The sequence below is a fragment of the Tachypleus tridentatus genome, chromosome 6, assembly GCF_004210375.1.
Source record: "Tachypleus tridentatus isolate NWPU-2018 chromosome 6, ASM421037v1, whole genome shotgun sequence".
Lineage (NCBI taxonomy): Eukaryota > Metazoa > Arthropoda > Merostomata > Xiphosura > Limulidae > Tachypleus > Tachypleus tridentatus.
Window position 1 is genome coordinate 34,859,028 of NC_134830.1, and position 16,312 is coordinate 34,875,339.

The following is a 16,312-nucleotide window of genomic DNA, read 5'->3' on the forward strand; positions in this document are numbered from 1 at the left end:
AAAGCCAAGCCCTAGGGCTGTCCACGATCTGCGCGTCTGCCCAATTTGAGAAGCAAAGAGAAACATGGCAAAGGAAATAATGGAAAAGAGTAAAGTTATCAACGTTATATCAATAAACATAATAAAACACTTGTTATTAATACCTTACCATATCTGACGATGTAACTTACATTAAGTACAAACTGCACGCATCACAAGTACTGTATGATGGGTAATAAAAAAAAAAAAACGTAATATGTAACTCGGTTAACTCCGAAAAAATTAATAGCTTACTCATACATAATATGTCACTCACTAAAACTATAATTTAAATATACATATATCCTTAATTTCAGTGTTTAACTTAAGAAATTACATAATTATAATTAATCAGTAAAAAGATAAATTTTCAAACCCGCTTTGTTTCATCTTATTTTCCTTTCGTCCCTCACCCCCGACATACGAGATTAGGTTCAATTCTCCCAAATCATAAAATAGTTACGTCATACCGAATACACTCGAAAACCAAACGGCCTGTACACACAGTACATGTCGCAGGTAAAAACATGTTTGGCGACAAGTCCACAGAGATATAATACAACACTACGGAAATAGAAATGTCTAATTTGAATATAACGCACTCAGTTGTAAAAGCGAAGCAAATAACTTTTGTACCTACTGGAAACTAACAAGCAAACAACCTTAAAATATATACTTTTTTTACGCCTGGAAGTTAAGCCGTTAATTCTTATAAGTTGTTAATACACTTACACACTACACATTTAAATAAAGAGTAATTAATTAATCATAAAGTTTTTGTTTCTACGAATCCCAAGTTTTTAGTTTCTACTGAGAAAAGTAAAGTACACTGTGCGAGTTATTACCATTAACCTCAAGTTGATGCGACATTTATTAACCTTTTACTCAAAAAGAAACAGTTATGAACGGACAAATAAAGTATATTTTAACAATATTGTAGGTATTGTCTTTCTCCATGCTCCGATTAATGTGTGTGTTTCATTTATTTTAACCACAGATTCTAACAAGGGTTTTCACTCACCGAGGTGTAAAGTTAAATTCACTTGGGTGGGATACTGAAGCCCCTCATACATTGTTTCACTCTGCCACCACGTCTCGTTGTTATTGTCGTTTAAGTCCGTCAGGTAATCCGGGGAGTGAGCAAGATACGGGTATCTACTGTCACACGTTTCACAAGACTTCTTTGCACCAGTTGCACTTGTCTGAAGACAATATTCTGTCGGACCGCGTTCTCCACACGTGTTAGTTGCTTCTACACGCAATTTAAAAGCAGCGTTGCTAAATTCTGGCATACATCGTTGGGGTCGGCTCTGGTCATCGTAACATGGACTAGACGTCCTGCGCCTGGAGTTAAACCCTAATCTTTCGACATTCTGGCTCGCAGTAGGGTGAAAGAAACACGAAAATAAAATCCACGTACATAAGATTTCCCAACTGTATTTCCTAAACCAGTAACCGCTACTCACTACCTCACCCCGTTCCGCCATTTCCTTCTGAGCGCACGACCTCATGCGGCTTCTTAAATGTACATGTATGGTCGTAAGTGCTAGCAAGCGAGTATTGGCGGGCCGATCGTCGAGAGGTCGGCTAGTAGTGATTGGCTGTTGTATCGCACAGTTCTCAATAACCTGCAGGATTCTCCCACATTCAGAATAAGGCGAGGGTGGAGTTCTCACGTGCTCATAGAGAAAGCGTGTACATCTTTGATATTTGTATTACTATTTTAAAGCTTAGTTATGCTTTTGAAACCAACATTACAGTGTATTTTCATCCTATTAAAAACCATTTTAAGTAAAATAGATTGTTTTTATCAAATCATAGTTTAAATAAAATAACTATTATAACTTGCTATTACCGGAAAAGAAACGACTGGCTTCCTGGTAGTGAGCGATCACGACCCGGTTGTAAGCCTGAGAGATTCTCTCGTGCTTTAATTAGAAACCGCAACTCTGTAGGATGGAAACCAGATGTCGGCACAGGAAAACCTGTTGGCCAAAATCTCTTAAGAGCTAGACATTGAGAAAATTTTATTTTAACCAAAGGAGTTCAAACTAATATTAACCATAACATAATTATTCATTTTTTATCTTAAAACTGTACATACGATAATCAGTATCAAATCTTCCTTGGAATGAAGGTAAACAATTAGTTGAATATAAATTCACAAATGTGTTACATAAAAGCATCACATAGTTCACGAGTACCCTTATCCCCCGATGGGTCATCGGTAAGTTTAGAGACTTACAATGCTGAAGCTTCGGTTCCCCGCGGTGGACACGGCAAACAGCCCAGTTCAACGTAAATAAGTAATATTAACGCTTTGAATTTGTATCTTTGTTGTTGTTGTTTAGTTTTGCAGTAACGATTTAAATTTTGTTTTCCTATGAAGTTTGTTTTGGAAGTTTATACTAATTGAATTGTTTGTAATTATGTGTGACAAATATCATCATTAAGCGCTTTTTACTAGTTTATGCTGTACATGCAGATTGTCACAAGTCTCGCATCGCTTGGTGGATGCGCTCGACTTGCAATGTGCGAATCGTCCGATCGAAACACGTCACCGAACATTCTCTATCAAACGTGTGGACGATTTAGTTTATTTTGAATTTCGGGTACACCAGCTACCGTGTTTCTCCGATAATAAGACCTACCCATAAAATAAGACCTAGTGTGATTTTTGGGGATAGTTTTAATATAAGCCCTACCCTTAAAATAAGCCCTAGTTAAGAGTGGCAGGAAGAGGAAAGAAATAAAAAAAAAAAATAGTTTAATAGTTAGTTAATTAGTTTGTTTAAGTATTAATCAGTTAGTTTAATAGTTTAATAATAGTTTATTTTAAATCGTTAGTTTAATAGTTTTACTTTGTAACTTCATTTTTTTAATATATCAAAATAAGACATCCCCCGAAAATAAGCCCTAGTGTCATATTTTGGAGTGAAAATTAATATAAGCCCTGTCTTATTTTCGGAGAAACACGGTACACGAAGTCTATTTGCGCTAACCCTCCTTAATTTAGCAATGTAAGACTAGAGGGAAGGCAGCTAGTCATCAAAACCCACCGCCAGCTCTTGTGCTGCTCTTATACCAACGAATAGTGAGATTGACCGTTACATTATAACGTCAACGTCTGAAAGGGCGAGCATGTTTAGTGCAATGGGGATTCAAGCCCGCGACCCTCAGATTGCAAGTCAAGTGCCTCAACCACCTGGCCATGCAAGTCGTATGTAAAAGGTATAATGCGTTTGTTAAACCCTCTACTCGTTGGTAAATAGTAGCCCAAGAGTTGGCGGTTGGTTGTATTGACTAGTTGCCTTCCTTCTAGGGATGGCTATTGCGGACAACTCTCGAGTAGCTTTCTGCGTAAAATTCAACAAACACACAATTAAAGCAGACCTTCTTTGTCAGTGGAGGATTTGTAGCAATTTACCCCCTCTTTATATTGTGTAAAAAAATATGTCACATTTGTAAAATGTGTTGTTTAATGTTTACTACATAACTGATTACATGAGTAATTAAACTTCGTGAGGTAACTTACTAACATCTATCTATAAAGTAGATTGAGACATTAAAATATTTGATTGGACACTATCTCGGATCAATAAGTATGTTTGTAGCATTACGTTGCATTTCATGTGTCGTCTCTATCAGTTGATAGATTACAAATTTAGACTCAAGTAAATCCCACAGGCATTCAGCATAATATTTTTACATTGCACAGTTGAATGACAAAGGATTCTTCTTTTAAGCAATGTACACCATTGTGAATTTAAAACATATTTACTATGTATGTACATTTGTTCTGTTATACTTTACATTTTATTATATTTCTGATTTAAGTTATATTTCTGATGTTTTATACTCACGTATTCTATTTTTCAGTTATTCATCAAGTCTAGCGGACCACCAGTAAAGCATCTAAAGCAACACTGCCTTTTCTATTTTCATTTTGGAAAAAGTAGTTTCCAAAATTTGATGAAGGATGCTGTGAAGGAAAATCAAAAGATACAACTACAACACTGTCTTCTGAAGTAATTACTTTTACTCTACAAATAAAAGACACCATTTCAACAAATAATGTTGTTGTGTCTCAAGAGAGTCCAGTGACTCGGCCAAAGAGGAATTTATGGAACGTTGCTGAAAACCTCCTCTATATTAGAAATTTGTCTACAGAACTTTCAAAACAGGACACAAAATTGAAGACAACTGCTTTTCAATCAACATGGCTCCACAACTATAACTAGCTTATTGACAGTAGTCACTCTAGTTACAAAGGTGGATGGTGTCTCTCTTGTGTTCTCTTTTTGCAAAAAATAAAAAAGTAAAGCTTGTATGTTTTCGTTAAGACTCCATTCAGTAACTTCTATAAGCCCAAATAGTTATTGAGCAGTCATGAATCAAAGAACTACCACCAAGGAAGCATTCGACGTGCATCCTAAAATACATTTAAAGTGTGTAATCCTGAACTTCAAATCAATTATTAATTCAGTTACTGTTGACAATATAGAAAATAACAAACAAATTATTCCCAGTCTTAGTCGATGCCTTTTTATGTTGTGAAAAACAGCACATAGGTTTACGAGGACATCAAGATGACAAAATCTAATACGCAGCAGTTCCTGATCACATTGAAAGTAATTTTATTGCATTAATTCATCTCATGTTCAAGCACAACCACAAAAATGCCGAGTACACCAGTGAAACAACACAAAACAAAATAATACAAATAGCTGCAGATAAAATTCGTGTCCATTTTCGAATGTGTCTCCACACATGTCTTCACTATACAAAAATAGTGGATGAAGCATCTTCCAATGAGAGTGAAATTCCCTCAGTTTGCCTGCGAAATTGGATGTAACTGGACAGCAGCCAAAAACATAAGTACATCTGGGCTTAGGTGAGATTGAACGAATATTAGAAGAAACGACTGTATCAATAATTTGCAATACGCTACAGAACTAACATGTTAAAACCGAAGACTGCATAGGCCAGGGTTATGACACAATTTTCTCCATGGCTTTCCATAAAATAGGAGTTCATGCGCACATTAAAACATTTGCACCAAATAATGATTACCAAAAATGTGCTTCACTCTGTAAACCTAGTAATATACCATGGTTATAACATACCCTCCATACGGAATATGATGGATTCTTGTCGACAGTTATTTTCATTCATTGACAGTCCATACAAATGCCAAAAGTTCTTTCAAAATTTTGTTGTTGCCCTTGCCTCTGATATTAAGAAACAACTTTGAAAAATCTCTGCAAAACGTGTTGGATAAAGCGACACATCAATTTCGATATAATTGAAGCGCTTTATATCTACATTGTCAGAACACCCAATGAAACTTGCCAACCCTCAAGAGATCCAGGTATTTACACCGAAGGAGAGAGCTGGAGTTGGGAAACGTGAAATAAGGCAAACGGGCTACGTCATATATTTACTCACTTTGAGCACATAGTCAGTCTTGCAATTGTAAAGAAACATTTAAAACCATTGTGTTCAACTATGGTGTGTCTTCAAGAAAAAGTAATTTATATTTATTTGGGTTTCCAAAAATGTAGGTCAGCTGATTTCCTTTTATCCAACCCTTCGTGCAATTGTTGACTATTGGTTTTCCACTGTTTATACCAAAAACCAGAAAATTGTTACGGTCTGTAGGGTTTTAAGAAACATGTCACGGAATTATATGTGGACGTCAGATACATCGCTTTAATAACCCCACACCAAGTACCTTCGACAATTATAAACACAACATGGCAACTCCTTTTCTAACTATAATCTTTGGAGAATCGATGTCACAATTGGGGGAAAACATGCAAGTGCACTTCGAGCTGTGCTTTTATGTCAGATGTCATCATAAAGAACTACTAGGATGAACTCCAGTCATTGACAAATCCATAACTTTAAAAATGGTATTTTGTTCTTCCATGTTCAACTGCCTTTAAAAGTGAGTTACTTAGACGGCAGCAGCTTTGTAAGGATTATAAAAACAACAATGAATCTGTGACGCAGCTTATTTGGCAAAAGTCAAAGAATTACTATTTATTTTGGCAATTTTGTCAACTGGTAGCTTTGAAGCTGGATGTTCATTTTCTTATGTTCGTCGCATTCATACATGATACATGTCTTTTAATAGGCTATCTTATCTGTGCATGATAGCCATGCATTCTAATACTGTTACTCTGTCAACAGGTGAAACCACCTTCTAACTACTAAAATAAATCATTTCTTGTTGGGACCGACATGGTGTTATAAACTATCATAGTTATGTTTCGGTTTTTCTCCATGTACATTCTTATACTTGTATACATTGAACAGTTTGATTTGGTTTATTTTGAATTTTGTGCAAAGCTATTTAAGAGCTATCTACGCTAGCCGTCCCTAATTTAGCAGTGTAAGACTAAAGAGAAGGCAACTTATCATCACCACCCACAGCCAACATTGAACAGATTCATTAGTATTTAACCAATGCTTAATCTCAATATTGCCTGGCCTGGCCAGGTTGTTAAGGCACTCTGAGGGTCGCGGGTTCGAATCCTCATCGCACCAAACATGTTAGTCCTTTCAGCCGTGGGGCGTTATAATGTATCAGTCAATCCCACTGTCCGTTCGTAAAAGAGTAGCGCAAGAATTAGCTTTATGAAGATGGATGTGTCTGAGGACCACATTAGGCATATAATGCTTTATGAGTTTGATAAAGGCAATAGTGTAACAGAAACTACGCGAAACATTCAAGGTGTTTATGGTACAGAGTTTATGAATGAAAGAAAATGTCGAAATTCAGATCAGGTGACCACATCTTAAGTGATGCATCACGTTCAGGTCATCCTGTTGAGTTTAATTGTGACTTGCTGCTGGCTGCATTTGATAAAGATTGTGCTGTAACAGTTGAAGAACTAGGATAGTAGCTTAATTCAACCCATTAAACAGTTCACTGTTTTCTGCAACAGGGTGTCAAAACTTGGAATATGGGTCTCCCATGATTTGACAGAAGCCAACCTTAGAGCAAGCTTGGACATTTTCACTTCTCTGCACTCTCGTGAACGTAACTCACCTTTTTCGGACAAGTTAGTGAGTGAAGATGAAAAATGGATATTTTATAAAAATGTTAAGCGCCGCAGATAATGGCTCAGTGCAAGTAAACTGGCTAAAGCACAATCCAGAATGGACCTTCTTCTAGGAAAATCTTGTTAAGCGTTTGGTGAGACATTGTTCGTGTGATCCATTTTGAGTTGCTGCCACTCAATATAACGATCACATCAGACTTCTATTGTCAACAGTTACAGTGCCTGAATGTTGCACTGAATCAATCGTAAAGGTATTGTGTTACACCAGGATAATACACGGCCCCATACAACAAGGATCACATCTGCAAAGATTAAAGAGCTAGACTGGGAAAAACTTACACATCTTCCTTATTCTCCAGGCCTTGTCCCATCTGATTATCATCTATTGCGAAGTTTGCAGAAGTGTCTTGATGGGAAAGAGCTTGGATCACATGAAGACATCAAAACTACCCTCTGTACATTCTTTTCCTCCAAACCCCGAGAATTGTATAGAAGTGGTATTCAGAAGCTTGTGAATCGTTGGCAAGAAATAATTAATAATAACGGAACAAACATTATTGATTAAGTAACATTAAAAGCGTTTGTAATCCTTTCTCTTTTCTTGAATCTAAAATTGGACATTACTTAAGGGATGACCTGATAGTTGTTTCCAGACTGAAGTCCTCAAAATGGTCTCGGGAATTCTCAGCTACTTAGTGTATGTGGAACTATTCTCTTTAAAACATTTCTGACATCCAGTATTGTCAGCCGGATTTTATTTATTTACTGCATTGTTTATGTCAGATGTAACTCACAAATGTATTTCTTAATACAAGCCAGTAGTACCACTATTTTGTAAGATAAAAGCAGTTGAAGAGTTAACAGTTCGTACAGTTGAACAGTTGCCTTCCTTATAGTCTTTTATTTCAAAATTTGTAATATTTATAGATAGATAGCTTTCGTATTATTTTGCACAAAAATTCTAAAAACAAACAGCAACCTGGTCACCTCAAGCTAACAATGGTCACATTAAGTTAACAAAGCAGTGTAATGACGCAGTTGACCAAGAAGCTGCACTATTGATATCCAGAATTATAATTGAATTTTTCTGTATATTAACTTTTCCTAACCTCATTTTTGATCTTACATATGAATTAGATATTGAGGTTGGCAGTAAATAACTTATTTATCAAAATTGAAATTCAAATATTGACATCCTAATTTTTTCTATGATACATTTAGAAAATTTCGGTAGATTTAATTAATCGAATGTTTTCATACATGCTTAGGTCCGTCGCACATACATGCTTGCCCTTTCAACCGTGAGGGGCGTTACAAGGTGACGTTCAGTCCCACTATTCGTTAATGAAAGAGTAGCCCAAGAGTTGGCGATGGGTGGTGATGACATCCTGCCTTCCATCTAGTCTTACACTGCTAAATTAGGGACGGCTAGCGCAGATAGCTCTCTTGTAGATAATGATCTGTTTGTGCCTACCCCTAGGGTCTTTTAAAATAATGACACTTTAATTGACCCTAACCATATGATTCAGGTATTTTTTTAAATAACAGCTTTTTTTGTTGCTTGCCATAAAATCCATTACATATCGAGTATTTATATCTAAAAAATAAGGTCAAAACAAAACAAAGAAAACAAACGTTTTTATATAAAAAACGCTTTGTACATAGTTGTGGGTGTGATTCACTCATGCGTTGTTCACGGCAACATATTTGTATTTTATTGTTTATGATCATAGTCAACATGTGTCTGGCTTCATACTGTGACTCCAACTAATTCTATTTCATTCCAGGACTATCAGATGTTGAGATTTTTTACATCACATGTACGAATCTATTACTCCTCACCCAAGATGATAAAGAAACAACTTTCATTAATTATTCCAATCGAGATAAAATGAGAAACATGAAATAAGTACAGAAACTATTGCAAGGTTTATAACACTGAAGAAAATAGGTCAGAAACTAACGTTTTATTTTTCTTCAATTTAGTTCATAATATCAACTGCCTCTTTCGTTTCACTGGAAAACAAAAATATCAGGCTTTTTTTAGTTCGGCGATATTGATTGAATCATTAGAATGTTGTCGTTGTTTTGAATTAAGTACAAAGCTACACAATGGCCTATCTGTGCTCTGCCCATTACGAGTATCGAAACCCGGTTTCTAGCGTTGTAAGTCCGCAGACATACCGCTGAGCCATTGTGGGGCTCGTTGCAGTGTACAGTTGACATAAATATAACATGTTCCTAATAAATAAGTCATAGTTGTTGCCATGGTGAAGAGAAAAACTGAAGACGACGTTTTCTTTTTTGTTTTCAGTTGACGTTAAAATTGCTGGTATTTCTCTTTTGATCTTTTTTTGTTGCCCCTACAATTGTTAGTTTTTCAAATAATATAAAACGAAAAACTTCAGTGGTACATTTCATGCACAACCTTCATATAGGACAAAGAGTTCACTTACAACTATAACTGTCTGCCCAACATCTCGCTCCTTTCCTGCTTTCCAAAGTATGTCAATGTGAGCATAAGTATGTTGATTTGGTGCCACAACAGTCCCAACTATTGATAATGTATCTAAATGGCTTAGATGACATATACACTTCGAAATCTGACACTGACAGCTTATCACTTATGGGAAATTCTCAATGGATGTAATTTTTCTTACTATTTTTATCGAGTAATCCCAAATGTACCTGACAGCAGCAAATCTATAATCTTGTAGTTGTTCAGTTCTGGTTTAAATGTCATCAAAATAAATTGTATTTACATAGAACACAGTAGAATGAAAATGGGTCTTCCATATTCAGTAACCCATAAATCTTTTAGGTTTCAAATTTCTTCCAGGTAGTTTAATTCATCGAATGCATCAACTTCAATAACGTCAGATGTTTCCCACTCTTTTTTTGTTATAGCTTTGAATCTCTTTCCAGTTCGTTTCTTCAAAAATATAAGTTTTCTTCTCTAGAGTAAGGAACAAACTGAATACTTCCAAAACAGTTTTTCAGTTAGACAGAGCTGGTTCTGGTTTTTCTTAAAAAACATTGTCAGCAAAAGCACGAATGGATCTAAAGGGTCGTTTTGACGAAAACGTTCCTTTGGCTCTGCGTAAGAAAAATTATCGGGTCTGTTTTTAGTTTCATTTGTACAGTTATGTTTACTATAATTACTTGAATCAATTATATTATCTCATGAATCAACACAGAAAATATCACGTAGGTTAACTTTCGCCAAAATTTGATTTTTAGGAGTCAATAGATAGTTCATCAGATTCACTTCCATCAATTAACTTCTTCCAAGCTGCTTGAACACCTGTAAATGTTTTCTTAAAAGAGAGAAGTCTAAGTCTATTATTAACACATTTTGTATTAGCTTGTTAACTAAGATACAAAAACACCCCGCCTCATTTTCCCTATCGTCATTCAGCGTGTCTTTGCGAGGATTCTTTAAAAGCACAAATTTTTCTACCACTTTCGTGAAAATAACACAGTTCTTTTACACAACAGAATTTAAATAAATATACATTTTTATGAATTCGAGCCAATTAAGTTGGAATCTATTATCTTATAGTAATCTATACGCCTAAAATTTCACATATCTCGAGGTACAAGCACTAATAACCCTATTAAAAACAAAATAAATGCTTTATATAAATATCTTATCCATCTCCTCCAAATAATAAGTTATTACTTTATGTATGAACAAAAAATATCATTTTTTGAAAATCTACGTTATTCTATACAAATCTTCAATACACATACGTCATTTTTAGCATATCCTAAACCCGATTCCATATGTAAGCCGTTGAGAAGGATATTATTTCTTTTGTTTTGCTGCAAACAGAAATATTCTTTGATAGCAGAATCAATGTTATACAACTAAATCTCAAGCAAGTTATTTTGTTTAGGAACACAGTCACAAGTTCATTGACAAATATAATATGGTGCTTTATTGAAGAAATACAGATTAATCTACTGATATGAAAATGCTTGAATAACAATTCCTAAATCACACAGAAACTATTGATTTTTTTTACTTATTTCAGATACTAATATCAGTATTCTATTTTAAAACCGTCATTATTTCAAGATGGCCTACTTCAAATCGTACTTTGGCTATGTAGTTTCAAAACTCCTAAATCAGCATAAAGCAATCTCAAACATTAAACATCTTGCCCACAGAGTAATAACATATGACCAACTATTACAATTTTGTCCACATTATTGCTCTACAGAAAGTCATATTTTTTCTTTCGAAGTCTTGTAGCCGTCTTGTCATCTGTCTTCCAAAATCCTGAGAATTCTATGTGATTTTAATGATGTAGGAATAAACTTCTTTTTATTCAAGTATAAGTAGAAATTACTCACAGGATGACTATATTTAAAACGTTTTTTTTTTTTTATTTAAAACATCTTTTTCTCATAAGTTCTTAAACTTTCTGAATGATGTAGTCAACTTTTCCTGCTAACTATTCATGTAAATGTATAGCTTTAACTTTAGAATCACTGACACCTACTGGGATACGTTGTTACTAATAGGTTGAATCACTGTGCAATGTATTCACATACCCACCAAGCTCTGTAAGAGTTTTTCTCATTGCTTTTTTCCTAAATTTGATTCATAGCACATCCATTAGAAATAATGGTAAGTGTTCACACTAATAAACAGCACTAATTATAGATTGCCTATGGTACGACCCTTAATGGTATTAAGGCTGGTAACTTCAGAATGGTACCAAGATGAACAGTTTTATAGTCTCATTCCATATAATCTCAAATTAAGTCACATTAGGCTGAATGAACCCTATATGTTTTTACAGTAAGTTTACCATAAAGGTAGTTGTTATATTTTTACACCATAAGTCAGGAGAGTAAATATGTCTATAAATGGTTGTAATTGTGAAGGCATGCAAAGTAACTACAGTGTCCATGTTTATGCTCCACATTAATCTTTATGAAGAATGAATCAGTTAGCCAGTGGCTGAAGTGTCACTGTTTTGACTTAAGAGAGATAAAGGTTGTTTAGAGTATGTGTGTGTGTAGTTAAGTACAAAGTTACACAATGGGCTACTAGTGCTCTGCCTACCACGGGCATCAAAACTCAGTTTTAATTATTATAAGCCCACAGACATACTGCTGCTTGTTTAGTAGTTAGAAGTGTTATTTGTTTCTGTAACCAGCTCATGCTTTTATTATTATTATTATTTTGTCAGGGATATTATAGAACAGTGATTAGTGTATGGCGATTGAGCTAAGATTTAGAAATAACTGACTGAATACAAATTATACAACTATATGAACATATCTTTTATTAATACAAAGATAAAACCACTGGGGGTGTCCGAACTTGTCGATGTATAAGACTTGGGCTTCCTTCACTCGGGACAAATTCCTGGAGAACCACATATAACTAAAATCAAATTAACTCATCAGAAGCAAGGTTTTCAGCGTGCAAGAAAACTAAGTTCCTTTGTCTTGGATTGTTTTACCACATAACCAGTCACTTTCTCACAATGTTCGTTGATTGAAACTTACAGACATCAACCAATCGACCAGCAACTAATGGAAAGATGCTGCAGCATTCTTACAGGCAGAGGTGGTGACATCTAATAGGAAAATACAAAACTAACAAGGAATGCAAGTTCTGAGAAACCTAAACTGCTTTCTGGATCATGTGGTTTATCCTAAACTGGTACATATTCAAAACTAATAATAAATTCAAACTAAACATTAACTGAGCAACAAGGAGAACTAGATGGTGGTATTTCTATACCACAATATCTGAATAAATCGCAGTTCATTCAACTACCAAGTCTAAAATTACTGTGTAGCACAGCACGTATCAAATTGTAATACACTGTGGGAAAACGTGATCCAAAGGATAGAATTAGGAAAACTCGGACTATCGGTACTCATGCCTAAACTGTTTTAAATCCGTATGCATCGTACAGTTTAGTTTAATCCACGCTGTCAACTAAGTTCGTGGACGTAGTTAGGGTTGACAGCATCTACAGCTTTTTAAATAAATTTCCAACATAAATTAATACATGTTGCGGATTTTGAATACACTTAATCCCTACGTATTGGAACTGGTATGAGCTGGTGGTTAGGGCAAATTACAGACGGCTAGCGCGGATAGCCCTCGAGTAGTTTTGCGCGAAATTCAAAACAAACAAACAAACAAACTTTTTCAATATTTAATTCTTTAGTTGTTTTAATGAAACTTTAGGATCATCAGAATCCACGTGAAAAAAAGAAAAGGTAAATATTTTACATTTCAGTTTCACAGGAGAAAAATATCCATTTAAACTTTTACTTATTTTGATACTTTTTGTCAATTGATCAAAGTAAATATAGTAAAGTAAAATATAGGTAAACACACAACAAACAAATTAAGTTTATATGCATAGATTTATAAAATAAAAATTAGCTATTACACTCGTGTGCGCGTTGCTTTAACTGTATTACAATAACTGTCCACCTTTCAATCGCCATTACTTTGTTATTAAACATTAACTGAAGCTCTTACTGGTTTCACGTTACTTATAATGATTAATGACAGGTTGGCTTACTTAAGAATTTCACAAAAAAGACTTCAACTATTTCACAGGAATCTTGCAAAGTAAATTATCACTTGTAAACCATTAGTTACAGAATTACAATTTATATTATACAATAAGCTATTCAAAATAAATCGTAATAATAAGTTTGTTTGTTTCTTTTGGAATTTCGCACAAAGCTACTCGAGAGCTATCTGTGCTAGCCGTCCCTAATTTAGCAGTGTAAGACTAGAGGGAAGGCAGCTAGTCATCACCAGCCAACTCTTGGGCTACTCTTTTACCAACGAATAGTGGGATTGACCGTCACATTATACACCCCCCACGGCTGGGAGGGCGAGCATGTTTAGCGCGACGCGGGCGCGAACCCGCGACCCTCGGATTACGAGTCGCACGCCTTACGCGCTCGGCCATGCCAGGCCAAAATAAATTAACGGTTGTAACGCATTATGGCGTTTGTGTGTTTTGTGTTCTTCTTATAGGAAAGCCATATCGGACTATCCGCTGAGTCCACCGAGGGGAGTCGAACCGCTGATTTTATCGTTGTAAATCCGTAGATTTACAGCTGTACCAGTGGTGAACGTCGTAATAATAAGAAACTTCACTTACGCTTTTACAAAAGTTCTTTGAGCTCTCTATACTACCATTGGATTACCATGAATACTGTCTTTGGCTAACAGTAAGCCTATAAATACTATAAAAGTAACAATTTAGACGCCATAAGTTAGCAAAGTAGTAGAAATTTATTATTTGTAATAAAAATTACAGAAACTTCAGTTGTTGTTTTTTTGCATTCTTCCTAATTTGCCTCTTTCAGGTCAATTGATCTTAAATACTTTGCCAGATTTCAGTTTCTGAACATAACTTTTAAAGAATTTTCTTAACATTCTCCTTTCGGCGAGTCCTTTTAAATTAGGTGGAAGTAATTCAACATTCAGTCAATCTACTAATGGCAAATTAGTTTACTTTTTCCATTAATGTTTATACAATCTTGAACACTTTTACACCGTAGTAAGTTTCTGTAGGCCTACGTTACAAATGAAGTTCAAATCTCACTAACATACCAGAGACTTATGTAAAATCAACTGACTGTAATATTTGTACAAAGTATCCTAATAATCACTACAGCAGACATAGATCCAAATACTTCACAGGAACGTTCGACTGGTTCAATTCTCTATCCTGAAATAACTGTTCACACTGTCTCGTCGGCTACCTCTCGGCTATCTCCTCGATGGACCAACTCCATATCTGTAAGCTACTCTAATTCTAAATATTTAACAAAGCCACTTCTTTATTAATATTCTAGAATATTCTAAGAACATAAGACTATCTTGATCTTAAAGTGATGCACCAGTCAACCAGGTTTTATGTTACAATATTAAAAATATAGCTTGAAACAGTATTATACTGCCTAAACAAATGGCATTTTAGAGACTAAATTACCTCTCATCGTCCAGTCTAATTGAGAACTTTGGTATTAACGAAAGGTTTCTTGGACACTGAGTTTTGGGAGTCAAAAGATATATTACAAACGCTATTTTTATGCCCCTCTAATCTTGAATCCAAAGGGAACAAATTAAAAGGAACATGACGGGAAAACATGTGTGGTTGACGTAATTTTTATTGCAGACTTTAGACCTATTAGTTTCAAATACTTTTTCCAGTTTTTGGCGGCTAAACCACAACTTTAAGAGTACTATACTGCATACATACAAAACTTTTCAGAAAATACCTTGTCTCTTATTATCTATCCCAATTCATGCAATTTTTTATCAACGAATAGTCACAGTGACTAACGGGTGAGGAAAGCTAAACCTGCAATAATATTTCTATATTTCTCTGACTTTAATGATAAGCAGACAAACTGTGAAAAACGTGGACGAAAGAACATCAGCATTTTACACGTTTTTTTATCACAAATTTTAGGCCATCTGAGCTTATAGATACTTCACATAATTATTACTCAAAAATTCCTTTTTAACTGTTATAACTTTACAATAAATACTGTTACGTCAAATGTCTCGACGTTTCGCCTAACTACGACCATTACTCTGAGGCCCGGCATGAACGTGTGGTTAAAGCACTCGACTTCTAATCCGAGGGTTGCGGGTTCGAATCCCTATCAAACCAAACATACACGCCTTTTCAGTCATGGGAGCGTTATAATGTAACGGTCAATCCCACTATTCGTTGGGAAAAGAGTATCCCAAGAGTTGGCGGTGGGTGATGATAACTAACTACCTTCCCTCTAGTATTACACTGCTAAATTAGGGACGGCTAGCATAGATAGCCCTCGAGTAGCTTTGTGCGAAATAAAAAAATAAAAAAACAGACGTTTATTACCGATAGAGGACCACTACACATAACGTTTCAACACATATGAACTTCAAATGTAAGAAATAAAAGAACTACTCTTAATTTTGAGTAAGTACATTTAGTTTCTAGATACACATTCTTGTACTTTTAGCCCTTAGACGGTATATTAATAGTATTTGACTGTTGGTTTCACATTCAATAGAATCTGTAAACAGATAGAAAAGCTACAACAAACGCAGTCAACAAACAAAACATTCCAGGGTTCGTAGTGGTCCAAAATAAGCATCTTGTTTCATCGGTTGGTAATTGAACATGGGGCACCCGCGCGGAAGGCGAGTATTCTACTACTGAACCACC

General features: G+C 35.2%; 1 protein-coding gene across 1 annotated transcript in view; it reads right to left on the minus strand.

Annotated features, from left to right (window-relative positions):
* Positions 1-1,924, minus strand: part of LOC143252226 (laminin subunit gamma-1-like) — a 77,760-nt gene extending 75,836 nt beyond the window's left edge. The window contains exon 1 of the mRNA XM_076504028.1: positions 1,040-1,924. Within this exon, the coding sequence (XP_076360143.1) occupies positions 1,040-1,529 (490 nt within the window). The 5' untranslated portion in view covers positions 1,530-1,924. The remainder of the gene's footprint in view (positions 1-1,039) is intronic.
* Between the last annotated feature and the right edge of the window lie 14,388 nt (positions 1,925-16,312).